Source organism: Lepidochelys kempii, chromosome 10 (assembly GCF_965140265.1).
Source record: "Lepidochelys kempii isolate rLepKem1 chromosome 10, rLepKem1.hap2, whole genome shotgun sequence".
NCBI classification, from domain to species: domain Eukaryota; kingdom Metazoa; phylum Chordata; order Testudines; family Cheloniidae; genus Lepidochelys; species Lepidochelys kempii.
The window spans coordinates 12,877,622-12,905,382 of NC_133265.1; the positions used below are offsets into that span (position 1 = coordinate 12,877,622).

The 27,761-nt window shown below is 49.2% G+C and overlaps 1 protein-coding gene and 1 long non-coding RNA gene across 6 annotated transcripts in view; one reads left to right on the forward strand and one right to left on the reverse strand.

Moving 5' to 3' along the window:
* LOC140918198 (uncharacterized) overlaps nt 1-9,359 on the reverse strand; it is a 28,481-nt gene extending 19,122 nt beyond the window's left edge. For 2 of the 3 annotated variants that reach the window (XR_012161104.1, XR_012161106.1), the window contains exons 1-2: nt 8,453-9,359; nt 2,900-3,347 (exon numbers count right to left, since the gene is read on the reverse strand). This is a non-coding gene — a long non-coding RNA (uncharacterized lncRNA). The remainder of the gene's footprint in view (nt 1-2,899; nt 3,348-8,452) is intronic. The other variant, XR_012161105.1, reaches the window with a different exon arrangement.
* Nucleotides 9,353-27,761, forward strand: part of MICALL2 (MICAL like 2) — a 34,838-nt gene continuing 16,429 nt past the window's right edge. Inside the window, exons 1-5 of one of the 3 annotated variants that reach the window (XM_073362038.1) lie at nt 10,231-10,319; nt 18,422-18,611; nt 19,302-19,350; nt 24,161-24,302; nt 26,674-26,861. In XM_073362038.1, coding sequence (XP_073218139.1) covers nt 24,218-24,302; nt 26,674-26,861 — 273 coding nt within the window. In that variant the 5' untranslated portion in view covers nt 10,231-10,319; nt 18,422-18,611; nt 19,302-19,350; nt 24,161-24,217. Of the gene's footprint in view, nt 10,320-18,421; nt 18,612-19,301; nt 19,351-24,160; nt 24,303-26,673; nt 26,862-27,761 lie in introns of all 3 variants that reach the window. The other 2 variants (XM_073362037.1, XM_073362036.1) reach the window with 2 other exon arrangements.

The window sequence follows — 27,761 nt, forward strand, 5'->3', positions numbered from 1 at the left end:
GTGGCCCTGGCTGAGTAGGGGCTGGCGTGGGTGATGACTTGATGCCTCCCTGCCTGCAGTAACTGGACTTTGGGTGTCTGGTCAGTAGATCTAATTGGACCCCGTCAGGTCCCCTTTTGACCAGACTCCTGACTACCCTAGGCCTGAGGCTCAGATCCTTAGGTGTATAGCTCCCACTGAGGTGCCCTAGATACCACTGAGGATCTAGGCCTAAGTGTATCTGTGCCTCTGTTCTCCATCTGTACAATGGAGATAATAGCATTTCCCCACCTCACCAGGGGGTCCTGAGGATAAATACCTTACAGGGTGCTCAGAGATAATGCGGCCAGATAAGTTGATAGATGTCCCTTGTGCTTTTCCCTGCCAGGAAAGACAGGACTTCCCTAGAAATTTCTGGATTGTAGTTTAGAGCTAGGGTTGATACAAGGTACTGGATCTGATCTCTTGCTAATTGGGTATGGTGGGGATTTATCCATCTATTAAAGAGGTCAATAGAAAAAGGCTTTTCGAGTGGACCTCAACTCCAGGGCTTTCTGTTATACTTGTCTTTCTAAACGATAGACTCTAGCTTAACAGAGTTATGGGCTGGATGCAGGAACCACTTGGTGATATCTTATGACCTGGCAGGAGGTCAGACTGGAGGATTGTAACAGGCCCTTCTGGCCTTAAACAAGCATGAATATATGATTAATCATCATTTCACTGTGATTCTGTGGTCTGGCTATTTTTGGCTTGGATTTGCTGATGTTTTGATTTGATGTATTTTTCATTAGTAACCTAGATGATGCCTGGATATTTAAATCTGAATAAAAATGTCAAAATCATGCTTGTTTGCAGTGTTGTTGTAGCCGTGTTGGTCCCAGGATAAGGGAGAAACAAGGTAGGGGAGATGAAATCTTTTATTGAACCAAACTTCTGTTGGAAGAGACAAGCTTTTGAGCTCCATGGAGCTGAAGAAGGCCTGAAGAAGAGCTCTATGGATCTCGAAAGCTTCTCTCTTTCACCAACAGGAGCTTGTCCAATAAAAGATATTACCTCACCCACCTTGTCTCTCTAAAATCATGCTTGGCATTGGACAGGACCCAAGATGATGGCAGTTCCTGCCTTGAAGAGTTGACAATCGAATACCAGTAAATGAAATTTAACTTGAATATCTCTGCACTTGGCTCATTTTCCTTCCCCGGTCTATTTCCACAACGCAGAGTTCCCAGTATTGCCACAGCTCCATTCGCCTTCCAGCTGGAAAAGCAAAATGGATAATTCATTCTAAAGCTGGTGTCAATGCCGCTAGATGAATGCATCAGGGGCACGCGGTATTTGTAAAGAGGTGAGTTTTCCCAGTTCTTCTAGAGGTTGCCAGTCCGCTCTTCCCGGCACTGTGCTGCTGGCACAGTGTTTGGTTTAGAAATAATTCATTTCAGACTTTGGCTTCCAACTTGGAGGTTTGTAGAGAAAAGAACATGGGGAGAAAATGGCTAAAGCTGGTATTATGCCAGTTACATGATGGTCTCCTAGGCAGCCACAGACTGGAGACCAGGAAATCCTGATGTCTACCGATGGCTCTGCTGCTGACGTGCTGGGAGAGAGACAAGGAGGGTGAGGTCATATCTTTTATTTGACCAACTTAGACAAGCTTTTGAGCCGTACAGAGCTCTTCTGGGAAAGGTACAGCTACCATCACAGCTAAATGCAGGGTGAAACAGATTGTTTAGCATAAGTAGTTAGCACATTATCTAAGGGACCATTCAAGAGCAAGTGGCCTGCTAATACCTCTGCAGTCACAGGACAAAAGGGGGGTTGGTGGATTATAGATTGTTCTAATAAGCCATAACCGGAAATGCTGTGTCCATTAACTTGTGCTATGTCTACACTACCAGTTATGTCGGTATAACTTACATCGCTCAGGGGTGTGAATAAGCCACCCTCCTGAGCGACATAAGTTACACTGACCTAAGCGCTGGTTTGGACAGCACTACGTCTGCAGGAGGGCTTCTCCTGCGGGGATAGCTGCTGCTGCTCGGTGGGGGCAGATTAATTAATTGGCCGCTGTAAGCTCTCTAGTGTAGCCATAGTTCTTTTTCCAGTATGTAAAGCAAGGATAACACTCATTTACCCACATGGCCTGGGCCTGTGAGGGTTAATTTGTTAATGTCTGTAGCATGGCTTGAAGAGGGAAAGTGCTATCTAATCACTGACAAACATTATCAGCTCAGTTCACCAGCCTTTACTCTCTGCTTCACTAATAACAGGTGAAAAAATCAAAGGATGGCAGTGGCAAACCAGTTTGAAGGAAAGAGTAAAACTGGGAGGGGCATGTTCCCATGGTGATCCATGACAAGGAGAGGGTACCGCACCCAACCTAACATGTTCTGGTTTGAAAACTCAATTTTCATTTTCTGTTTCAGCGATACGCAGAGGTAAGATCTCTGAATCCTCACGTAACTGGAGTGTTCTTTCTGTTTGACGGTGCAGAGATCACTGTGTATTTGTCTGATCTGTCGGAGAGGGACCCTAATACCTTTGGTCTGGGCTTGTCACCTTTTAAAATAAATTGTCAAACTTGTTGCATTGAGTCATGACTCAGCATAATCCTGTGGCAACCCCACCATAAATTTCTGGGCCCTTTTAATGTCCTGCTTACCTCATTTGCAGGACACCTGATACTTTAGGACTCTCCTATCCCAGGGAATTGGAATGGGTGACTGTCTCGTCCCTGACCTCACTGCAACAGTTGAAGTCTCTTGAAGCCATGGGAAGAGGCAATGGTATTAGAGGAGTGGAGACAGGCCCATTCACCATTAGGGGCAGAGGGAGCTCTGGGGGTGTGAGGATCAGAGACCCACCCCCACATGTGAAATACTTTTATTTATTTATTTTGACGGGAAATCACTTTACGCACCGGGATAACAGCGTCACTTGCTCCTGATGCTCAAGATTCCTTACTCCAAGGTTGGGGGATGTATTTCCTCTTGAGAAGCGTCCCCAATGCACCCAGCGTAGGGATTTGCAGGTTGACACAAGTGGATCCTCTGGGTGTATCTTATTTCACTTTCAGCTTCCTTCAATGTGAAGTCATGTTTGAACTTGAATTTTATATTTTTCTCCAGGTACTTCACAGGTAAAACCGCAAACTGGCCTCAATCATGAGTGATTGGTTTGAAAGCATTTTGAAGTGGCGTGCGGAGCTATGAAATTGTTCTTTGTTTTTTCTGACCCGGGCCTTTTAAATATCTGAGGAATCAGCCTGGCCGCCTTTTGGTAAGGCGCAGATGATTTATTATGTTACAGAGGAGACGCACACACTCTCTTCTCTCATGGATACTTTCTTCCTGTTTTGATTCCTTAATCTAAAATAAGTCATTAATTTTGAAAGCATAAGAAAAACATGCCCCTGCTAGTCTTGGGAGAAATAACAGCCATATATATATAAGCCAACTGAGAGAAGACAAAGACTTGTTAAATGCCAAGTAATTTTGCAACATGGGTAGGATAAGATTTTCCTGTCCTTGAGATAACTTCCTCTTACACATGTCAGCAAATTGTAATTTTCACCCTGGGTCCAAAGGTCTTGAGATATATCGAGATATCAGTATTGCTAACCCAGAATGTTCAAAAATAAAGAATCAGGACCCTCCCAAAATCATAGCCTTGTGGTTTTGTGCCTTTAGGATGCACTCAGGTCACACTTCCAAGGTTTCGTCCACAACAAAGAGGACTAGAAACGTACGTTTTATAATGAAAGCTGAGGTTCTCGGGTAATCACAGGATTCTAGAGCTAGGGCTTTTACAAAAGCACCAAATATTGCAAGATGAATTATAAAATCAGGAGAGTAGGCAGCCCTGGGATAAAGTGTATGGAAACTGGGATGAGTTTAAGGAGTGACAGCAGACAGTCTGGAACTGATGTGCCTGGAACTGATGTCCGTAGCAGTCATGGACATTCAGGGTATGCTGGGCACATGGTTGCCAGATCGTGCTGTTATTTAGGACTAAGAAGATGATGAGTTAAAAGTGAAGCATTTTTGGTCAATAGTGACAGCAGATATATAGCTTTGTGCTGTGGCTGGCTACTGCGGCTGCACTAGCCAGCAATGTTTCCAAGTCCTCCAAACTGTTTATGGGCATGTGTTAGGAAAGAATCTCGGCAGGTGTTTGTTGTGCTTTTGTGGAATGAACTCCATCGCATTGGAGAAGTCAGGCACCCCTGGACTTTCATAGCAGGGACAAACAACATTTACAAAGGTCTGGCATCAAATACAGGAAAATGGAACTTAGACCAAAAGAGCACATGGAGACAAATGAGGCCCACAGCAAAGTACTTGTCGCTTGTACACAATATTATTGAATCATTAGTAATAATAGGGTATGAGCTTACTATCTCTCATATGTTATTGCTACCACCATTACCATGTAATAGGAACCCAATGCCTATTGTGTACCAGTGAGTGTCTCCAACCTGAATTTTGCTCAGTCCACACTGCCTAGAACCAACTACCAAGGGAAGTGGTGGATTTTCCATCTTTTGATGGGTAACTGGGTGAGATTTAAGGGTCTGTGTGATAGAGGAGGTTAGACTAGGTGATGAAGGCGATGTCTACACTGAAGTTAAAGATCTGCAGTTGACCTGCGTATGCTGACTTGGGCTGCAGGGCTATATAATTGCTGGGTAGATGTTTGGGCTCTACTGGCCCTGGGGTTGCAGGGCTAAATTAATTTTCACATTCCCAATGCTGCAATAGCTGGGCAGCAAACACTGCAGGGGAATGCTCACCTCCACAAAACCCTGTTTTCACTGAATTAAAAAAAAGAAATCCCACAAGTGAACTTTTTACATCTGTCGCCTCCCTCCTCCTCGGTACGGCAGAACCTGCACTTCCCAAACTCCCTGAAGAGGACTGAGTATGATGCCCTAATGTCCACAGTAATGTGACCATTGCCTTTCGCAGGTTTGCAAGAAAATGGAGGTTAAGAATTGGTTTGGATAATCTAGATCTAACTGGGCCAGAATTCTCTGCCATGGAAGTTTCTGTTAACATTTGCCCAGAAACCGCACCTTTGTTTGCCACACACCTGTCCAATGGGGTGAAACAATTCTGGTTTTATGCTGCATTTCTTCTGACTGACCTTATCAAGGGTTGATTCATTTCTAGCATAACCTGAGCAGAAACAGATGTTTACCTTCTGCTCCTTTGCCGAAGCCACGCAGCACTAGAAAGCTGGCTCAGAGGGTGCAATATTTCCAATCAGCCCCAACAGTCTATTGATTGTTTTAGTTGTAGAGCAACATATGCTCAGGCCTTATTACAAGGGATTCCTATAAATGGCACACAGGATTAATAATGTATTTATAACACAACTTTGTTTTAGTATAAAATGATCTATAAACGTGGAATAAATGTTTTATAATGTTTTTGTAGCCTGTTATAAATGATAAATGGGAGACTATAGATGCCACATCAAATATTGATACTGCATTGTGTGCATCTTTGTGCTGTTACTGTTCAGGAAGCCATTAATAATAAAGTGAATGGAGATGTAAAAGTTGCTGACATGCCCAGCAAGCCGTTTATAATGAAATGTATAATCCTTCCCATAAAGTAAATACGTTGGCTGGTGATTGTTGATGAAATGGAAACACACTGTGAATTATTTGTAAGGTATTTATATATTAATATATATTATCCATATCATGTCATAGAAATGCCATTAATATATTATATTGGCTGTATTAATTCTTTATACCTAATTTATAGGCAGCTCTTAGACGAAAGCATTATTTTGTGTCCTTTGCTGCTTTGTCAACTATACAAATACATTTCTTGTGAGTTCCTTGCTTTTCCAGCTGTTTCTTTTAAGTTGATAATGTTAATTGATGCTAACGATCACCATCCCTTCCTCCTACCTACCCCTGGTGTAACACACTGGGGCAGAGGCTCAGCTGAAGGCGTCTGACCAAGGCCCAGATTCACAAAGGGGGACTTAGGTATTGCAATGCCAAGTAGTATTGTGCCTAACTTTTACGCATGTAGAAAATCATAGGAACACCATAGTGCTCCACAAAACCTGAATTAGGTGCCTAGGCATCTCTACGCTGCAGTAGGAGAGATAGGTGCCTAACCACCGAAGCCAGCATGCTATGCAGGGAGATGCCTAAACTAGCTAATGGAAGATGCCAATGCAGTGGAATGTACTAAGCCCTGTCCTCTCACCTAGGTGCCGAAGTCTGGACTGCAGGGAGGTGCCTCTCTCTGCTTGGAGCTCCACAAATAGGAACTTGTCTGCTAGAGTCAAGCTCCTAAGGCATTTCTTGTGGGAATGATTTAGGCACCTGCCTCGTGCCACATAAAATGGATGGAGTAGGAAGTGTTATAACTTTTTAGCCCACTGGTTATAGAGCAAGGTCCTGGGATTTGTGAGACCTGGGTTCAATTCCCCCCTTAGCCCGAGGAGGAGAGAGGATTTGAACAGGGATCTGCCCTGTCTCAAGAGGGTGCTCTAACCACTGAGCCAGGGGCTATTCTAATGTAGGAGGGTCCCTCAGACTCTCCTCTTGAAGCTGTTCGCATGGCTCTATACTGAAGGAGGGATTGGAGCAGGTGTGTCCCCCAACCATTGGGCTGTAGAGCCATTCTCTCTCTCTGGCCCAGTGATGTATTTCAGTGGAAGATGCACTGAGAGAGAATGGCTCTGTAGTCCAGTGGTTGGGGCTAACCGTTATAGGGTGGCACCACCACTTCCTCTTCCTCCTCGGACCTGCGTTTGAACGGGACCCGATCAGGTAGGTGGCCTCTGAGCACATCCAGCCGATTGGGTCCCACATGTGACATAGGCAGCCAAATGCTTGTCTTCCCCCAGTTTGTGAATCACTCTAGGGCTGGGGCAGGAGTTAGGCATTTGGATGCCTAGAGGGAGGCAGTAGTGTGCATGCCCAAAGGCAGAAACCTAGGGAACTTTTACCCTGAAAACTTAGGTGCCAAGAGAGTTTAGGTACTGATGGGGATGGAGGGAGTTTTGTGGATCACAGTGGAGCCAAAACTGGGACTTTGGGAACTCCGTACCTTTGGGAAGGGGGATCAAGTCACTAACTGCTGACTGAGTGTAAAAAATGGCCTAAATTCAGATGCAACTACCCCTTGTAAAATTCTCTTTCAGGCGCTAGCCTTTATGTTCCTGCATCCAACAGCTCCTTCTCTTCTGGGTGCAGATTTGCTGTCAGTTGCACTCGTGTGCAGCTGTGTCTGGGAAGCAGCAAGCCCACTCTGGCTGCTGTCCCCACACACTTCTGCCTGATCTAGGCTCTGTGTTAGCAGAGAAGGCTCTGCTCATTCAGTTGTGGGGCAGCATGAGAGACGCAATGGTCCTTAATATGGGGCTGGAGCTGCTGTCTGGCATATGCCTCATTCAGGTGGCTGGTTTGAGACCTCCAGGCTCAATTCGCTGTTGTGCTGAGCCTTGAGTACTCTTTATTTACACCAGTGCAAAGGAGACAGAAGTCGTCACTTTACATCCACTCTGCACTGGCAAAAATGACAACACAAAGGGCAGGGTAACAATGAATGGACCCTAGAGCTGTTTATCATGGCATGTTTTTACAGCATTCTATCAGCTTCCCTCCCTCTCTATTCTAGACCCTACCCCCTAAACCCAATTGTATTGTGCAGTGGAAGCAGTAGCTTCCCAGCTCTGATATAAATTGCTTCTGTTTGCTACATCCTCTTCCCTAAATTTCCTACCCTGATCCTGCATCACCCAGCGCCGCCAGCAGCTTCCAGTTTACTAGGGTTTTGCAGGCTGACCAGGCAGCCGGGAGGCGCAGGTAGTGTTTGGAAGAGAGTGCTTGCTCTTCAACTAGAAATGCAGGCTGCCTCTACCTGTTGAACTCGCCACACTACCGCGGCAACAGCAAACGTACATGGATTTCAGCGTGCTAAGGCAATGATACACATACACTAGAGAGAGGCTGGCGCAAAGTTTAAGTTTGAGCCGAAGTGTTCAGATTTGCCGCATTGGTTGAGGCTCCTTTCTGATGCACACCAGTCGAGTTTCTACAGTGGGGCTGCTCAGGGTGTGCATGTGCATTGGAACTGTGACATGCCTTTTCGTTGGAAACACGCATGGAGTGAACAGGCGTCACTCTGCTGAAAAATCAGCAGGTAGGGGATGCATAAATGTATGGGCAGATGGATTATTGTATGAACAGGGGACAGATGTGGAAACTGGCTTCAAGATTTTTTCACTCATCTAACTTGTCTTGCCACCTTTAAACCCCTAACATTGTCATCCAACCAGACAAGCGTTCAATTATGGCAAACGAGTAGAGAATGACCCTATCGCCCATATGCTCTGGCTCCCCCTAGTCGATCTACCACCTGGTGCACATCAGCTATATGGCATTGCCTTCATCAGCTCTGCACCAGAGTCGGAGACAGGATAATCAAGTGAGGCTACATACCTGTGACGGTGGCAGAAAGCTTCAAAAAGCTGGAGCATCTCCTGTGATGCTAGCTGCTTGAGCACTACTTTTCTGGCAATCACACGTGCAGGGACGTGGTGGGAAGCAGCCTGAGGACAGGACAAAGAGAAGACTCATTTAAGGATTCTGACCCACCATCTGAATCGTTCCCCACATCTCTGTCTAGTTGCACAATTGCCCTGCGCAGCTTTATGGCAGAGATGTCCTCTGCGCTCACGCATGAGGGAAGAGAGCAGGGATACATGTGTGGAAATCTGCCTGAGTCCTGTTAATGCGGCTCCAGAGGATAGTTCTACACTTGCTCCAAATCAGGCTAGAAAAAGCCCAGCTCAACAGCTGTGCTAGCTCCAGGATCTGGTGAGCTATCTCCCTGATCTTGCCTCGCCCACGGTTATGAGCCAGAGGAAAGCACCTTCCCCTGCCTAGGTCGGTTCACCTAGGCCCCGGGGGGCTGGTTCTGCAGCTCCATGGTCTCCACCTGGCTTGGGCTAGGGCCTGCACCCAGCGCTCTCTGGGCGTCAACCAGGGCAACGAACGAGCATATCCAGAGAGCAGCACCCCCGCTCCCTGGCAGGGCTTGGCCTGCACAGGTGGATCAAGGTTTCCTGGGGCCCTGGGCTAGAGCAAGTGGGGGGCCCTTCCAGGAGCTCCTGCCCCCGTTCTGCTCCTTTCAAACCCTTCCCGGGGCACTGCCCCTGTTTGCCCCCCCCCCCGCCACTTCTGCGGGGGGGCCGGGTCGGGGCACTGGGGCTTCTCCCGCCCCGCCCGCTCGGCGCTTCTGCCGGGCACACGGCCGGGGGCGCTGGGTTGGAGCTCCCCCCCGGCGCTGCTGCGTGCCCCGCGACCCTGCTCGGCGGAGTGGGGCCGGCCCCCTGCCCCAGAGAAGGGGCCTCTCTCCCGGCCGAGGGGGCGCCCTGATCCCTCCCCCCGCTCCTCCCCTGCGCTCTCCCCGCCTCTTCCCCACAGATCCGGCCGCGGCTCGGCTCCTTCCCGCACACCCAGCAGGCTGCAGCCGGGACCCGCCGGCGGGGTAGGGCGCCGGAGCGGGGCCGCAGGACAAGCTGCGCCTTGGGCGGCGAGCGGGACTCGGCGGCGGCTCCCCGCGTCCGGGGCTGGGAGTCGGGAAGCTCCTGACACGCTCTGGGGCTGCCGCGGGCTCCCTCCGCTAGACACAGCCGGGCTGAGGCCAGCTTCATCGGCACCCCCCAGCAGTGACGGGGGGTCTTGCACCAGCATCGCCTGCACCCCCCCCCCCCAGCAGTGTCTGTGGGAGGGTCTTGCACCAGCATCGCCTGCACACCCCCCCCCAGCAGTGTCTGTGGGAGGGTCTTGCACCAGCATCTCCTGCACACACCCCCCCCCCCCGCAGTGACGTGAAAGGGGCAGGAACTAGCCTTGCCTACACTCATCCCCAGCAGCGACGGGGGAGGACTTGTGCCAGCAGTGGCGGGGGCTGGTTGCAGCATACCTTTTCTTGCCCGCAGAAGCGGCCTGGGAGGTTGGTAGCAAAAGCACTTTGCAGCAGGTGAAGGGTCTGGGTCTATCACAGAACCAAGCTGGTGGAGTTTGGGGCTCTTCAGTTCCTGGCGTCGCGAAGTGCTGCTCTGGATGTCAGATTTTCCACTGGGAGCATCGCAGCAGGGATCTGGCTTGCCTCTCCTGTACTTGCCTAACCCCTGTCTCTGACTGCCCCGCTATCCAGAATGGCAGCCATCAAAAACTTGCAGCTGTGGTGCAAGCAGCAGTGTGAAGGCTACCGGGATGTCAGCATCACCAACATGACCACCTCTTTCCGGGACGGCCTGGCATTCTGTGCCATTCTTCATCGGCACAAACCAGACCTCATGTGAGTAACAGGGAGCTTCAGGTGCCCCTTCTCCTCTGAGTTGGTTCCTTCTAGTATCTTGCCTTAGGAGTTCTCCTGCATTCGATCCAAATTCTGTCTCCCTCCCATGGAAATCTGGTGTCCTCTCACTTGTAAATTATTTATGCCAGAAACACTGAGGAGTCATGGAACTGAGGTTATAAAAATGGTTGCTCATCTTAGAATATCAGGGTTGGAAGGGACCTCAGGAGGTCATCTAGTCCAACCCCCTGCTCAAAGCAGGACCAATCCCCAATTTTTGCCCCAGATCCCTAAATGACCCCCTCAAGGATTGAACTCACAAGCCTGGGCTTAGCAGGTCAATGCTCAAACCACTGAGCTATGCTTGCTCCCTCCTTTAAATTTAAGAGTCATTTAAAACTTGACTGGAAAAATGCCCCACAGAAAATCCTGGCAGGTCCATGCACTGAATGACTTAATAGCCATGCACAATTATGTTTCTCAGCACTCAGTACTGGATCTCTCTTCTGTAGCACGGGGACGGGAGGGTTGGTTGGCTGGCTGGAGTGTTGGACAGGGAGCGGCAGGCATGTCTTTCTGTGCTAGGTATCATGGTCTTTCCCATGGAACTTCAGTGCATAGTACCCACCTGAGTGCCACCTGGGCTGCTGGAAGAAATTGGGTTGTGAGTTAATTCTCTGTCCTGCCCTATTGCACGGGGGCAAGGGAGATTGGGTTGGCATGTGAGTCTGGGTTTCGAGGACCATGGTAATGGGGGAAGAGTCAGAGTGTAGTGTCCCAAAGCATTAACTGTGACTCGGGCGGCCCTTGAGCACTGTGGCCTTTATGGGGTGGGAGCGCTGTCCTGAGTGCCATCTCTTTCAGCTCCTTGAGGTGCTAGCAGCTATTTTAGCTCAGTCCAGGTGTCTGATTTGCCTAGCGCAGGAGTTTGTGTCCAGTTAAGGGCAGCGCCTGGTCTTGTCCAGTTGGGCCTGCTGCAGGGCCATGACCTTGTGTTTGGGGGGCCTGTGTGGCTGGGGGCTTGCTGACTGGGGGCTAGCTGCATTGGCATAATAGAACGCTCAAGCTGTGTGCCCTGTTGGTCCCAGGCTATGAGGGAGACAAGGTGAGTGAGGTGATATCTTTTATTGGGCCAACTTCTGTTGGTGAGGGAGACAAGCTTTCGAGCTTACACAGAGCTCTTCTTCAGACCTGAAGCTGGTCTCTCTCACCAACAGAAGTCTGTCCAATAAAAGAGATCCCCTCCCCCACCTAGTCTGGTCTACAATGCTACAAACCTTCCAGCCCTGGTTAGATGGTGTTCTGCTTTGGCACTGAAATAGTTGTGCTGTCGTGAAAGCAGAAAACCTCCGAGCCAATGGCTCGTTTCTCCCCGTTCACACTCCTTTCTTCTCCTCAGCGAGTGGCGAAAGGCTGGGGCTGAGCTGTAAACAGTTAAAATATGTCCCTTCTGTTGCTAAACAAGTTTAAACGCCAGTTGGGAGATGTTTGCTTCTTTGCAATTAATGTTTGTTTAGGCTCCACTTTCCATGCTGTGCCAAATGCCAATTTCATCAGTTATTAGCTGGCCAATAAATGCTAGTTTATAGCAACAACAACAACAAAAACCCTGGGAATTTCCAGGCAGGATTCCATGCTGGGGAGCTGAAAGGAGCCATGCTGGAAGGAAACTACTCCTTCCACTGACTGCCTCTTCTCCGTCCCCCATCCCATGGCCTCTTCCATGGAAACACAGAGTGAGTGGCTGCTTTCAGAAGAGCTCTTCGACAGCCCACAGACAGAGCTCAGTAGCTGCCTGCTTGTCACCAATTGCTTGTTTGCCGATTTAGAGCCCAATCCTGTGAGGGAATGGGAGCCCTCAACTCCCAGTGACTTCATTATGCACTAAGGGCATCTCCAGGAGGCCAGGCTGCTCAGCCTGTTACACCGCTGTCCCATAGGGTTTAGGTCTTGCCTTCTTTTTCCACTGCTGGTGGTGTCTGACTCAACAGCTGCATTATGAAAGGAAGGGCTGAGTGCTGCCCCTGAAGTTGCGTTCTGGGTTCTTTTTACTGTGTAATTTTAGCTTGAAGGCTAGTAACACAAGAAGTGTGAGAACAAAGCCGGGGGGCAGGGAGAGAATTTCTCTGTCACATTGATGGGAGTACTTGGGTCCCCTGTGGTAGGCCATGTCAATCTGGCAAGGAATTAGATTGTCTCTTCTATTCTTGGGGCTCTTCTCCGATTCCTTGGACTGTGCCCTCCTGCCTAGGCTGTCCTATGTGGTCTGTTCAGTTTTCTGTGGGGAAGCCTCTCTTACAGGTGTCTCACTTCTTGCTTTAACCTAAGGAAGTGGCCGTCCATCCCCGCTCACCTCTCTCCTGTGACTGTGGGTTTCTTTGAACTTTGCTTCTGTGCTTTAAAGAGGCTGTCACCAGCGAATGAATTACTTGTTTGACCGGCAGGAGCAGCCACCCAGTCCATGGCAGTCTTTCTGAAACATAAAGAAAAGGAGTACTTGTGGCACCTTAGAGACTAACCAATTTATTTGAGCATGAGCTTCGAAAGCTCATGCTCAGATAAATTGGTTAGTCTCTAAGGTGCCACAAGTACTCCTTTTCTTTTTGCGAATACAGACTAACACGGCTGTTACTCTGAAACCTTTCTGAAACATGCATCCGATGAAGTGAGCTGTAGCTCACGAAAGCTTATGCTCAGATAAATTGGTTAGTCTCTAAGGTGCCACAAGTCTTCCTTTTCTTTTTCTGAAACTAGTTTTTCCTCCATTATTTGATCAGGTGCCATTGCCTTGCTCTGTTTACTTCTTGCCACCTCACCATGTTTACTGTCTTGGAGGTTCTCTGCAGGACTCTAAATGTTCCCCTGCCTGCCTTTAATCCAGAGTCAGTGACATGGTAAATGCCTGTGGCAGCAGGTTATGTGGCTTCCGGACACTCAGAAAGGACCTAGCCACGTCCTAGCTGGCCTTGTATTGAATGGGTGTCACACCGTATCAAACATGGACGCTTGGGCAGGGGATTGGCTACCTGAGCTCCAGGGAAATTCCCTGTTGGCCAGTCCAGGGGGTACAAATAATGCTTCGGCTGCATGTTTAAAGCAGGGGATAGACACACTTTAAATAAATCTCTCTGTTCACTAAAGCTGCAAACACTTGTTGTGATTGCTCCCTGTTTTTTTTTTGGTTTAATTCTGCCGCAGAGCATTTCAGGTGCAGCCGTGCTCAGACAGACAAGTGCAGGTGAAATTATGACAAGGCCTTTGGGACTGGTCTCCCTGTTCATATTAACAATAGCAGAGTCACACAACAAAGCAGCTGGTGTACGACTGGCAGGTGAAGGTGCTGCTGGGTGGAGGTGATACCTTTACACGCTTGGTGTCGGAAGTTGCAGGAGGCCATGGGAAGCTCCAGAAGCTTGGATTTTTTTTTTAAATTCCTGCAAATCTGTGAGCTTGGTAACCTTGCAACAGAGCTAATTCGTGTCTATAAATCACGGATTGAATGTTGATCTGTAAATCTGCAGAGATTGTTTTGCAACATGTTTTCTTCTCTTGGCTTACACAGATGACATTTTAGCTCCGGGGGTATGCTATGGAGAGGGAGTTTCTTGCTCCGGGTGGCATGGGGAGTAGCAGGAGACTTCAGGCAGTCAGCAAAGCTTTAACAACATTGCGGTTTTCTGTTCTGGGGTTTGCAGTCCATAGGTCGGTGGGGAGGCTGATATAACGTCTTTTCCCTTTTCCTGTTTCCTGCCAGAAAACATGTGAAGGGAAAGATTACTTCTTCCAAATTTAGCTGAGGTCAGGCAGCAATGGCAAGAGGTTCTATGCTCTGTGCACTGGGCAACCTGCATACAACTAGAACTGCATTCCCCACGTGCTCTAGGAGACTAGGGCATGTTGGACTTTGTTAGGAAAGAAACCCAGGACTGAATGAATTTGGAATTAAATTCCCCTTTCACTCCAATAGATTAAGATTTCTTAACGTCCTGTATACACAGTCCATGCACTGCTCCAGGCAGGTTTGTGCCCATGTTGAGTGGGGAATGAATACAGAGCATTAATTTATTCTTGTCAGAAGAAGGTGAAGCTTCCCAGCTGCAGGATCCAAGATGTGAACTCTGCAGTGTTCTCACCTTGGCATCAGCTGGGGGTGTGATATGTTGCTAGTCCTGTTAGTGGGTTTTGAGTCTGTACTGATAAGTGAGTCTGGAAAAGCAGAGAAACTGTGCTCTGTCATTCGTGCTCTCTGGTATTAATTCCAGATGTTTTAGGGACGTTTTGGTGGAAAGGTTTTGATTAAGCTCTGTCGTCTTTCCTTCCCTCTTCCCTGCTGCCCATTGGTGATATTCTTTCTCGGGTTGCTAACTAACTGTAGCTCACGAAAGCTTATGCTCAAATAAATTTGTTAGTCTCTAAGGTGCCACAAGTACTCCTGTTCTTTTAACTGTTAAAAGGTCAGCATATGAGAATTTAGAGGGGGTATGGAATCCCCTGGCAGGCTGCAGGCTGCGTAGAATTGGATGGCTGGAACTGGTGAGCCGTGAACAGTATCTGTCTGCTCTTATTCTCCAGGAGACCTTAGCATGGTTGTTATCAGCTAGCTGGAATGAGAGCAGCCAGGCGAGTTTGCTCCATAGAGGACAGCAAGTCTAGGAGGCAGACAGGAATGGAGTGGATTGGGCAAGGGGAGCCCAATCAGACTGCGGCAGCGAATTTGCATATAAGTGCAGAGTCATACAATTTGCTTGTCTTCCTTGTTACCTGGAAAATCAACAAACCAAAGCATTCCTGGAGCCACTAGATTAGAGAGGCTAACAGACTCTGTCCTCCCAGAAGCCGTTTCTCTGGGCGGCTCCAGTAAAAGATATTACCTCATCCATACTTGTCCCTCTACATAGCAAACTAAAGGATGAGCATGGATTGTAGTTCAGCACTGTTCAGGTTGGGCTTTGCATTTTAGGTGCCATTGCTTAGGGCTATTGCCAAGGCCGCACAGAGCCCTAAGCAAAGTAAGACTTGTTGAGCTTCACCCATGTCTTTTTATCTGTAGCTGATTCTCCATGGCCTTTGAGCTGGTTTGCCAGTAGCTTGGTGGCTGATTGAAGGAGTGTGTGTGTGTGTAGGGGGTGTGTGTGTGTGCATGGGCAGAAACCTAGGGCTCCACTGCCCTTGCTGTAGCCAGCACAAGCATGTCCTGCGTGGAAGAGCTGGCTGCCAAGAGACAGTCCCGTTTGTGCAGGAACAGGTCAGGTTTCTCCTCTGCTGTCATAGGGCCTTTACTACTTGCAAGGGATCCTTTGAACTGGGAAGGTTTCACTGTTCCCAGGGAACCCCATGTAGAGACCCGGGGCATTGTCTGGACCTTTCTCCACAGGCAGCCTTTGGGTTGCTTCCTGTTCTCAGTCACAAGGTGAGCAGCTGCAGAATCCCATTGTGCTGTTGCATCCTATGACTGGCTTGCAGGAGCAGACAGGATCTTCCCTATGGAAACACATGTGCTAAGGAGGGATCATGACAAACGCTGCAAGCTGGAGATGATAGGGCTGGAGTAGCTCCTTGGGAGCGGGGCCATCTCAGCCAGCTGAATGAAAACTTTGTTCAGGGGCTTAAAATTGTACTTTCCTGAGCGAACAAACTCCATTCTTCCCCACTGCCCCGAGCCTTCCACCAGGGTCTGGTAAATGCATCTCTTCGCTTCCCAATGAACTGAGTTCTCCTTTGCCTTCTCAGTGGAGAAATCTTGTGGTCCGGTTTAGTTCTCCCTTTGTATTCATGTTGTTCCTGTAAGATTATAGATAAATTGATCCAGAGAGCAACTGATACTACAGACTAGAAAGAGCATTAGCTAGATCAACTCCCTAGGGAAAAATCTGATGTAATCTTGTTAATAAAACTAGCCATTAAGATGACTAGCCAATGAGAGAAACAGTGCTTGGGGTACATGGCATGAAGAGGAGAGGTGCCTTTTAGTGAGGCTCTCTATGTGGAACAATCGCCAAACAGCCTGGCTGTGTACATTCTCTTCAGTGAGAACTGCAAGCGGATTTTTCAATTATCCTTCAGCAGAGAGAAACCCAAATTCTTACCTCCAGGCTCCATCCCACATGGCCTTGATGTTGTCTCCACTTTCACTGGTGTAAATGGAATTCAGAAATGCAGCCTTGTGACATGGAGGTGACGGGGAATGTGACTGATGCCAAATCAATGAATCTGGCATTATTTTAAACCTCTGGCACGGAGATTTATTTTTTTTTGTATTTTCCACATCTGTGCTTTGGCAGGTTGAAAGATACAGAGCAAAGCCTGGGCTTGCCCTGGCTCTGTGGTGCTTTCCATTGCTCTGTGCAGTCTAATTGGACTTGCTGTGAGAGGACACCTTCCTTGAGCTGCTGCTCTCTCTCTCCTCAGCACTATGTCAAGCTTCCTTAAAATCAGAGAAGCTGGAGATGTAAAACAATTGCTAGGTTATCTTCTCCAACTCCTGCCCATGCTGGGGTTTTCCCTTACAGTATATTCTTAAATGCTTTGTCTAGCCTGGCTTTGAATGACTCAAGCGAGGAGTCCCTTTGGCAGATTATTCCACAGTCTAGCAGATTTTGATGTTCATCTTACATTTATCTTTGCAGTTCCTGGGGGTGTGAGCAGAAAACAGCCTGCAGTGAGGGGAGAGTTGGCTGTGCATGCTGCTATCCATGGCACAGAGCTGCTTGTTGTTTTCATTGGCATTTTGGGTGTTAGTTGTACCGACTGGCGTGATCCAAGCTCTCGCGTGGGGATGCGGGAGCGAGAGAAGGGATTGTAACTGACTGGCTCCCTGGGCTGGGGGCAGGAGGGACCCATATGGTTTGTCTGAGGTGAAGCGGGATGATTTTAATTGTTGTCTCAGTGATACAGTCTGCTTCCTTAATAGAGCAGAATAATAAATAAAATACTCCTTTTAAGCCACTATTGTAAGGAAGGAAAATCCCCACCCAGGAGCCCACTGGGACAAGGAATGAATGGGATGGTTTGGCAAGTCTTACTCCAGCCTGGCGGGTGGAGGATTCTGGCTTGCTCCTTGTCTTTATGCACTTCTTGGGGGAGTTCAGAAGTGGGATTTTGACATCAAACCCAAGCTCATTCTCCATCTGCCTGGCTCACCAGTTCCTGGGGGTGAACTCTCAGTTCTGCTTGGAAGGTGGGACCCTGGATCCAGATGAAAGAAATAGAGAAGAGGTGGCGGTTTGTGCCTTGGATGAAAGGAAATTATTTAAAAGACAGCCCACTCTGATCTGTTTGAAATCTGAAGTTGGCAACTGGTGTTTTTCAAACCCCTCTGTTATTGAAGGACAAATTTCACTGTAAGTTTGGAGCAGGGGATTGTCCTTCACGTATTTTAAGGGACATCCCTTATTTGCCTAATGTTCGTGTCTTGTATTAAGTATATAAAGGACACACTTTGTCCCATATTTTCAGTAGCAGTCATGCAAATGATCCTGTGTGTGATATAAACTCATGCATTTGTGCTATAAATAGAACTGTGTGTGGCAGCTTTATCCTGGATTTTTCATATAGTTGTCCTTTATTCCCTTTAAATAGAAACGGTTGCGTGAGTTTGTGAGGTGAATTGGTGTGTATTAAGGGAAGGCTGTTTGAGAACGTAAGAAAACCCAAGTTTTTGGCCTACATTTTTTGCAAAATGTCACATGAATAATTCTTTCTCTTGTAATTAATGAGAAGTTCCCCTTCATGCTATAAACATTCTGCTGCATGTTTTCAGCCCCAAAACTGTAGCATGGTGATAACTGGAGAGAAACTGAGTAGTAATAAAAATGGCTCTGGCTAGCCACTGTCCAGGTTGAGAAGAGCAACAGCTCTATCTTTCAGCTGTAGCTTGATCGTTGATAGAAAGCAAACTCGATTTCTAAAATGATTTCTGCTTTCTTAATCTGCGTGTTGTACAGCAGGTGAAAATATTTCTTGCTCAGGCCCAAGTCTGGTAGAGCATGTAACAGCAGAGAACGGGGTCGGGGAAGAGACAGGATCTGAATCCAGAACTTGGACCTGCTGCTCCATGAGCTCACAGGAGGTGAATGTATCATAGAAGTGCATGATATTCACAGCTTTCCTGGAGGAGGGGGATGACTCCTGCTGCCAAGGCTGCTGGAGGAAGAGAGGACCGGAGCCAAGGCTCTTCTGATGCTGGAAGTCTCTGAGGGTCTGGTAGTTCTGGGTCTGGCACAGGGATCTGCATGTGACCATTAGGGGAATGCTGTGCCTCAGGGAGCAGCGATGATGATACAAATACGAGAGGTGTGTCCTGCCTGGCAGCAGTGATCCTTGGGGGTGTGGGGAAGGAGCAAGTGTTTCATGAAGGCAGCAGGTAAAAGCCTTCACCTCTCCCGCACTGCAGAAGCCGTGAATCTGTACACGATGTTTGGCTGGCGTGGCATAGCCCACTCTGAGGGTGGGGTGGCCAGCATGGCCAGCCCTGGAAGACAGGGAGCCGAAACGGTGCTCCAGTCGCAGATGGCAGGGAAGTCCCAGCTGTGCTGGTGGGGTCTCCCGTGCTGAGCTCACACCTTTGTCCGCAGGAGATACTGGAGTGCCTTTACCAACAGGGGCCTCTGGGCTTGTCTTTAGTGAAGATGCTACTCCCGTCGGCGTAGTTAATCCACCTCCCCGAGAGGCTGTAGCTATGTGGATGGGAGAAGCGCTCCCGCCAGCGTAGCGCTAGGGGTTAGGTTGGTATTACTACATTGCTCAGGGGTGTGGATTTTTCACACCCCTGAGCCATGGGGTTACACCGATATAAGTCTGTAGTGTAGACCTGGCCTCCGATGGAATTGCTGGGGTATGTCTGGTGGCAGCCAAAGCAGGAAGGAAGCTGCCACTCTCTTCCAAAAGAGCCAGGCTGCGAGGGTCTCGGGGAGCTGGAATGGAAGGGGCGTGCTCTGGATTACCGACGCCCAGCTAAACTCTTTCTCCTCTTCCGTGTTTCAGAGACTTCAACGTCCTGAGTAAGGAAAACGTTTATGAGAACAACTCTCTGGTAAGTGGGATTTGCAGTTCTGCTTTCTGCTGTTAACCACGGTGTGCTGTGCCCAGGGCAGCCCCAGTTCCCCTGTGGCATGGTGGTCTCTGCATGGTGCTCTGCTACTCGCCCATGCCTGGAGCAGATCACAGTTAACCGCTAGTAACTCAGGGAACGGAGCGTGTTTATGACACACTCAGACCCGCCGGCTTATTCTACGTGCCTCTGCTCTGGTGACTCTAGCAAACATTTTCCAACTTCCCCGGCTATGGTAAAGCACCGTAAGGCCGTTCAGCTTTCTTAACTGCCTGTGCCCTGTCACCTCTGTTGAGACAGGGATCCCCAGACAGGGGCTTTGTCTTCTCCCAGCACTGAGTGCTCTGCCAGCTCGCCATGAAAAGCGGGGCAGCTTGTGCAATGGAACGGCCTGCGGATTCTCCATCCTCACCGGCTTCTCAGTGCGGGGCAGCTCTTTTATGGAGCAAGCAGCGAGGAAAGGCACTTTGGAAGGGCCGTGGGGCGTGCAGCTCTCTGCATGTGAAGTGCTGATAGATGCCACTGCAAGGAGTAGAGGAGGCAGATGCTTGACTGCTAGAGAGAGAGAGGGGCCCGGCTGGTGGTGGAATGGCAGCATGTGTTGCTGCTCCCCGAATCAGCAGGTTTTAAGGATGTGCTCTGTGCCTTGGGCAGCCAGGGCTGGGAGCGCTGCCCCAGGGCGTGTAGGACGTCTCTCTGGTAACCCAGCTAGTGCTCAGGCTTCAAGTGGAGACTAGCCATGCTACTGTGGGGCCTTTGGAGGAGGAGTTGCAGGAGGTACTCTGCAATGGAGAGCGGGCTGGGGTATGGGAGCAGAGAGTTAAGGGGATGGCTGAGCTCTCCTCTGCCACAGGCTCTTCAGTAAAGGTACTGGTAGGATGGCTCCTGTTCCTGTCCTCTTTGGAGCTCCCTGCACAGCCGTCTCGGCCAGGCTTTGGGGGTGGTGTGCTCTGTGTAATGAAGGAGCGAGCCCATGTTTCCCCATTGCCCCTGGTGTGTCTGTCGGGCAGGTGTGGCCGTGGACTCCCTTGCTGGGAGTCAGAAAGTCCCCCCTTCCCCTCTGCCTGCCCAAGCTGGGAGACCACAGAGACTGGGGCAGAAGGGCTGGGGGTCGAAGGAGGGAGAAATCCCCGGGGAGGAGGTGCATTAATGTACTGGCTGTGTGCTGCTTCCAAGAGATCAGAAGGGGACTTGGTAGGTAGCTTGAGGCAAGAGAGGGTAAGGGGGTCCCCCCACCTCTCTCCCTGCAGAGTTATGTGCTGAGAGAAGGTGGGGCAGTTCTAGAGCCTTTGTCCCTGCTGGATTTGCTACTCCAGCTTGGGAACTGGTCAGGCTGGGGCTGCGCTTTCCCTCCTTCCTCCATAAAGGAATAGAGCTCAGGTCACCCGCCCACTCCCTGCGCTAGCTCCAAAAGCCAAGCGTGGGATGAGTCCTTGAAGAAAGGAATTTTTCCTGCCTTCCCCCATAAAAGATGGGCCGCAGATACAGCTGCTGTTCCCTTCAGGGCGGGCACTGGCCCATGCTCGCTTCACTGCCGCTTAGAGTGAGGCTGGGATGTGAACAAACACGTCTCTTGTTCTCTTCCGAGTCCAAACAGCTACCTCCTTTTCGGGTGACGCATGGCCCTGCAGCCAGGACAGCAGAGGTGGTGGTCCAGTTTGAGTCACTGGCCCCACACCATGTGTATCTGATCCTGCTCCCCCGGGAACTGTCCCCTGATGTCCTTGCCCGCCTTTGCCCCAGGTTTCCCCCACATCCAAGTGTAATGTGAGCTGCTGGGCAGGGGACAAGCAATGTGTGTGTGAGTGAGAGACGCTGAGGATCATGGGGGAGCGTGGCGGCATGGGGCGGAGGAATTAGTAAGGGTGTTTCAATTATGACTTAGCAGCAGCATTGTGCCTGAGATGGAGAGTCCTCTCCTTAAAACTCTGGGCTCATGTGGGGTTGGAAGTCATGTCTGAGTCTTTCGATTCCACCATCTCAACCTTTCGCGTCCTGTTTCTCCCTCCATCAGACCTTCACGCTCTGTTCCTCTCTGTCTCCACTCCTGTACGTTAGGACATGTCCTGAAGGGGAAGTCAGGTAATTCTCTTGTTTCTGTGTGGGTGCTGTGCACTACCATAGCAGGCTTTCCTGGGTACCAGCCACCGGCTTATAGCAGTGCCAGGCTGATGAAGTCGCTCCTCCCCATTTAGTATTCACATCAAGCTGCGTTTACAGATGCTCAGCAAGGATGCTCTGAAGTTCTGGAGGTTGTTAGCTTCCTGTGCATGGCTGAGGGCTTCCCTTCCACAGAGGAACTTGGCTGTTTTCTTTTTCTTTTCTTTCTCTCTGTGAAATGAACTGTTCAGGCTGCCTCAGCTGGTTTTATTAATGAAAATGTCTGTACGCTCACCGGGTCCATATTGTCTCTTCTCTCCCATGTCTGTCTCCCCCTCTGTGTCTTTCTCCATTTCTTGGTCTCTTCCGTCTTCATGTCCTTTATTTTTTCAGTCTCTCCTCCCTCCTTCTCCTGTTGCTATAAGGTAACGTGTCCCTGTGCTAATAAGACACAGAGCGGGTGGGCAACCCGTGCCTCTCTCCACCACCAGACTGGCTCTCCTTGAGCTTGTGACTGTCTTGGGACACGTATGGGACTAACTTCTCTCACAGCTGTTTCCTCTGCTATTGTTCAGATCCTGCTGCTGCCTCGCTGCTCATAGGCTTCTTTTCGGGGGGCTTTATTATACAACTGGAAAAATCTGTTCCAGTCTGAAACTCTCCATACAAGGTCTTGAGGCGAGGAAGAATGTGGCTTTTACCAGATGCCAAAAATGATCTGTTAGGCTGTTTTTCGTTACTGGAAGTGAAATATGTAAATAAGGGGAAGATGTTTGTTCATTTTCCTTCACTACTACTAGGAGGCAGTGCGGTCTAATTGAGAGAGAGAGCGCACACTAGACTGGTAATCAGGAGACCTATTCCTGGCTCTGCCGCTGGCCTGCTGGGTGACCTTGGGCAAGTCACTTCTGGGCCTCAGTTTCCCCATCTCTAAAATGACACTTCTTTCCTCTGTAAAGCACTTTGAGATCGACTGGTGAAAAGTGCTATATAAATATTATTATTAAGCCCCTCATTTCCCAGGCTGTTAGTTGGAATAGTGGCAACTCACCGTGGGTTGTGATCTTGTTAGATCTCCGTATTAGGAAGGGAGAGGGCCAAGGAACCCCTCCGTGCTGCAGGCACTGACCACACTGATTCAGCAGAAGGCCCTTTTCCCCTCTTAGGCTCTATCTCCGCGAAGTACAGCTGTCTTTATGTATCTTTTTGTACTGCTCTGAGCTGATCCAGTACCAACAAACACAGGTGTGTCCCCCACCAGCATCTTTTTGTTTCCTGGCACGAGCGTGTACCAGCAGTGTAGACGTACCAATCGCACGGCCTGTCCGTGTCAGTGCGTCCTGGGACAATTGACGCCGCCATAACTACTTGGCGGTAAGCCTGTGTTCTGACCATCCAGTTAAAGAGTTTTTGGAAAGACCCAATGAAAAATAGGGCAGTTGGCTCGTTAAAAAAGTCGTTTGTCTCTCCTAAACAGGGACAGCTGGCTTGTAGGTCAGATCCATTATATTACTGTGCCAGACAGGAAGGGCTCTCGTAGAGTTAGACTCTGTCTTTAAGACTTTCATCCATTGTTTCGGCTGTAGCCCTGTGTCTGGCTCTTTGAAATGCTGATCTCTCATTGGTATTATGAAGGGGATGTTCCAACAGAGAGGGTATTTGAGCTCTCTCTCTCTAAGCCAGGAAGGAGGGATGGAGAAGGGCCTTGGCCAAAGCTCTGCGGGGAAGCAGAGAGAGACAGAGTAGCTGCAGGGATATTGCTCTTTTCCTGGGTCCAATGAAGTCTCTTGTTCAGTGTTGGAAGAAAGTCGCTCTGTATTTCTTTACCTTCTGTCCCCCTAGCACTAGTACACCGGGCAGCACCGGTGAGCAATTTTTGCCCCAGGTACCTGGTACCAGCCCCGAAGTTGTTAATCCGAATTAGAAATGCATGATTTGAGCAGAGGCTTGGGAGCCAGAAAGTCTTTGATTCTACTTTTGCCTCTGATCCGTCTGCGGCCTTAGCCAAGTGGCTTCATTTTTACTGCTGTAGCTTGCCTGTTGGTCATATAGGGAATGACGTTCACCTCACGGGGGGGATTGTGAAGCTTAATGTTTGTAAAGGTTTTGGAGTGAAAAGCGGTGTATAAACACCAAGGGCTTGTTGATGTGGCGAGTTAGTGCATGGTAAGCCAGGGTGTGAATCTACAACACGCAGGCTTGCTGTGCACTAGCTTGCAATGTAGACAAGACCCAAGTATCACTACCTACCAAAACCCCACTAATGGGAGCATTAAGAACGGGACTGAAACCTGCAAGCCAAGCCTCTAGGTCCAGACCCATAACATCCGGCTCAGTGGGGCTGCAACCTCTCTATCTGCAAATAGGCACATACACGTATACAGAGAGCGAAACAGTCCCAAGGAAGAGCAGGAGAAACCCAGCTGAGTTCCAGTGGAATGAGCTGGGACCAGCCTGTCTGGCTGGATTTTGGGCTGTCAGCCTGAATTTCCCAATCTTGTGGCTGGAAGTCGTGACTGTCAGAGTTCCCATAACAGCTGTATGATGTAGGAGCTGAACTAGCCCAGCTGTTCCCCCGGGGAGGAATAGGGGCCTGTGTGCTACAGTGTTTCCTTACCTTTCTCCTAATGGATGGCTGACAGCTTCGGTCATTGGGCTAGCACAGACCCTGTTCCTTCTGTTCCCACTGCAGGCATTTCGAGTGGCTGAAGAACAGCTGGGCATTCCTGCCTTGCTGGATGCTGAGGATATGGTGGCTCTGAGGGTGCCAGACAGGCTGAGCATCCTCACCTACGTCTCCCAGTATTATAACTATTTCCATGGACGGTCACCAAGTAAGTAGCCCATCCCCTGGTGTGCCAGGCACCCTGCTCAGGATGGAATTCCACCTGGTCCTCCCACCCAGGCCCACCAGTCTGCAGTGAGGAAGCAGTCAACATTTAAGCAAATCAGATAGCTGTTAAAATCTCCTGTGTGCATGCACCCCACCTTCCCCAGGCACCCAGGAAACGGGCTTATGTGAAACTTGGAGACTGAAATTTAGTGTTGACACGCCTAGGCAAAAAGCTCCTGTGGGAGCTGAGTGTATAGGCTATCCCCATGTAAGCATGGTTATACCGGCATAATTGCATCTACACTAGGGCGTTGGCCAATTTAGCTACGTCAGTAAAAAATCACATCCCTAGCTGACATAGTTCCACAGTAAAACTTTTAAGCGTAGACTCGGCCTAAGGGCTTCAGAGAATATTATTCTCACATAACCGAGTGTATGTTAACTACCATCCATCGGGATTTACATGCACATTATGATAGATCTGGTTTGTATCTGGCTTTGAACTATTACAAATGAAATAATACGAGAAGCCAAACTCATGGGTTCTCCAAAGGACATTTTGGAGAGGTGACATTTGGGGTGTGAATGGCTAGGAAGGTAGAGCTCCAGCTGGAGAATGTGGATCTGGATTATGAAACCAGGTTTTTTTCAAATAGCTGAATGTTCTCTCCACCCTCCACTTCGTTCTTTGTCTCGTGTTTTTAAATCCATGTCAAAAAGTGAACGCCAGCCAGAGTGCTTGTGCAGCACGGTGGGCTTTGTGCCAGGTTGGGGTCTCTCCTTCCACCCCCAGGGGAACTCGCCTACCACATCATTAAACACATCACATTTCTGTACCCTCCAGCGTCCTACAAAATGTTTCAGTTGCGCTGAGAACATTGGGGTAAGTGTGTGTGTCCAAACCCACAGGCGTGCGGGGAATGTGCCCTCTGACACACAGCAGACTCTGAAGTCCAGCGGCAGTGACCCCTTGACTTCTGTGTCTTGTTTATTGCATATTCCTCACTGACGCCAGTCATTCTTTGCAATCCTGAGACCAGGGAATGGCTAATATGTACTGAGGCTGTGCACTGACATTAGAGCAGGACTGAAGTTCCCTTTGCTTGCACTGGGTTCTGGGAGTGGGAAGTTTGAATCTAGACCTTTCGCTGTGGCCCTGCTGGTCCCTGCGGTGAAATTGCACTTGCTATTTGTTTGGATAGCTTGCCGAAGTCTCCTCTGCAGGAGGCCACTTTCATACTGCTCCATGAATCGCTCTCCCTCTCTCGTGGCGTATTTACAGCTCTCTCGGGAATCTTTTTTTCAGATGGCTATTCCTTCACTTGGCTTTAAAACCAAAATTGCAGCTAGAATAATTCTTTGCTGTGTCCCACAGAGAGCGTGAAGAACTATATGGTTCAAAAAGGGGTGGGGGTGTGGAGGGAAAAGAACACACTTGCAGGATGGCCTAAATGGCTGAGCAGCCCTACCACTTGGAGTCAGGCTTTGTCATAACCAAACTGGAAAGCTAACTTAGCCCTGCCCCTCCCGGGGGCTGTCCTGCAGTTGTTCCCTGTTCCTGATTGGAGTTCTGGGGGCATTTGGCCGTTCTCTTTTCCCCTCCCTGCTTATTGCAACCTTAGGGAGTCCTTCCCACCCCCAAACAAGGAAGAGAGAGAGGAAATCGCTCTCGTATCTAGCGAATGCATCCCAAGTCTTTGATTATTAAATCCTGTTTGTTTCTGCTTAGTGGCTCCCATGGTGCCTCCCAGTTCTGGTCACGCTGTCATGGAAAAGCCTACTGACTTTAGGAGGAAGGCTGGGCTAGTGATTAGGGGCCTACCCTAGCACTTGTGAGACCCCAGTTCAAGTCTCTGCTCTGCCACAGACTTCCTGTGTGACCATGGGCAGGTCACTCAGCCTGTCTGGGCCTCAGTTCCCCATCTGTACAATGGGGATAACAGCACTGCCTTACCTCACAGGGGAAATGCATTAAAGATTATGAGGCACTCACATATTTTGGTAATGGGGGTTCTATAAGCACCCAAGATAGACATGCTGAAGGCCACTAACTTGCCCAGCCTGGGGGAGAGGTGTTTTTTACATTCCCTCCATCAAATTTCCCAAGAGAAATGGCCCTTTAAGAAAGTCCCAGCCGCTTCCAAGACGGAGAGGGATCAGCAGCTACCACTGCCGGATGCACCTCCTTCTCCTCTGTTAACTCACTTGTTGCATCTTGCCCCAAATTCAGGTGCAAGCTTGTGGAGAAGCCCAGGTTTCCCTGTGTTTATATAGTACCTAGTGGGGCCTGCTGGGGACCTTCAGACATTACTGTAATACAGATCACTTCCAGGCCTATGTTTCTGGCTTATGCTCCTTGTCCTTTATGCCAGTTGGAGGCCTGTCTGGAATCAAGCGTCCCACTTTTGAATCGAGCGAGGAGCCACCTGGGAAAAAGGCCATTTCGGAACCTATCAAGCTGACTCCTATAAGTTCACCAGCATCTCCACCAGCTGCAGCCAAGATAAACCCAGCACGTCCAGGGCAGGATCTGCCAAAGGAAAATCCTCCAGTGACATCGGTAAGAAAACAGGATTCTCCTACTCTGAACCAGCTGGTAGGCGTTGGAGACACTCATGACAGGCTAGAAGGCCTCAGCCAGCTGGGGATTGAGTCCTGACCCACTGTTTATGATCCACCAACTCTCCCATTATGGGATTAAACCTGGAGGCCCTACTTACCACTGGTGAGAGGGCATCTGCATGGTTACCAACAAGCTCATGTTCAATCAGATGGCAATTGGACTTGGGACTCTCCTTGCTTGTCTAGTGGCTATGCCACCCAACTGATAGATCCAGGCTCTGTACCCTGAGTTAGATGCTCTTTGTGCTGGTGATTAAATTAGCCCAGGGAGGGGTGTGTGCTGTCTGGTGGCAAGAAGGGGGAGCATAAAATCTCTCAACACTGATGTGTTTTTGCCCTTAGGGTAATGCTGTATGTCCTAATACGTTAATTTGTACCGAGAGTCCAGGGTAGTGACAAATGCTACCGTCTATACAAGAGCAAACTTGGTGGGGTATCTAGAGGCTTGCCACAATGATGCCAAGCACTAGAATGTGGTGGTATAGACCCTAATCATGTGCAGCATTGCAACAGGTGTGCTAGTGACAGAGATTTATAACACCAAAGAGAGCGAGAATCCACCTCCTCTTATCTTTTAACAAAAGAAGCAAAACATGGCAATAACCAAGTTCTCCACGGTGCACCCGGTCCTTGGTGTTGCTGGTGAGATTGTCAGCAAGGATCCTGATTAGTCCTGGTTGTGGTGGTGGGTTTGTTAAATGGTATTAGCACCTCTAGGAACTTAACTGGGACCACTTATATCGTTTTAGATTTGCCACCAGATAGCGTTCTGATGGCAGTGGCTTCTGGCTGCTGTCAACCAGGGCTGGATTTGTTCCAGGGACCTTGTGCTAAAAGG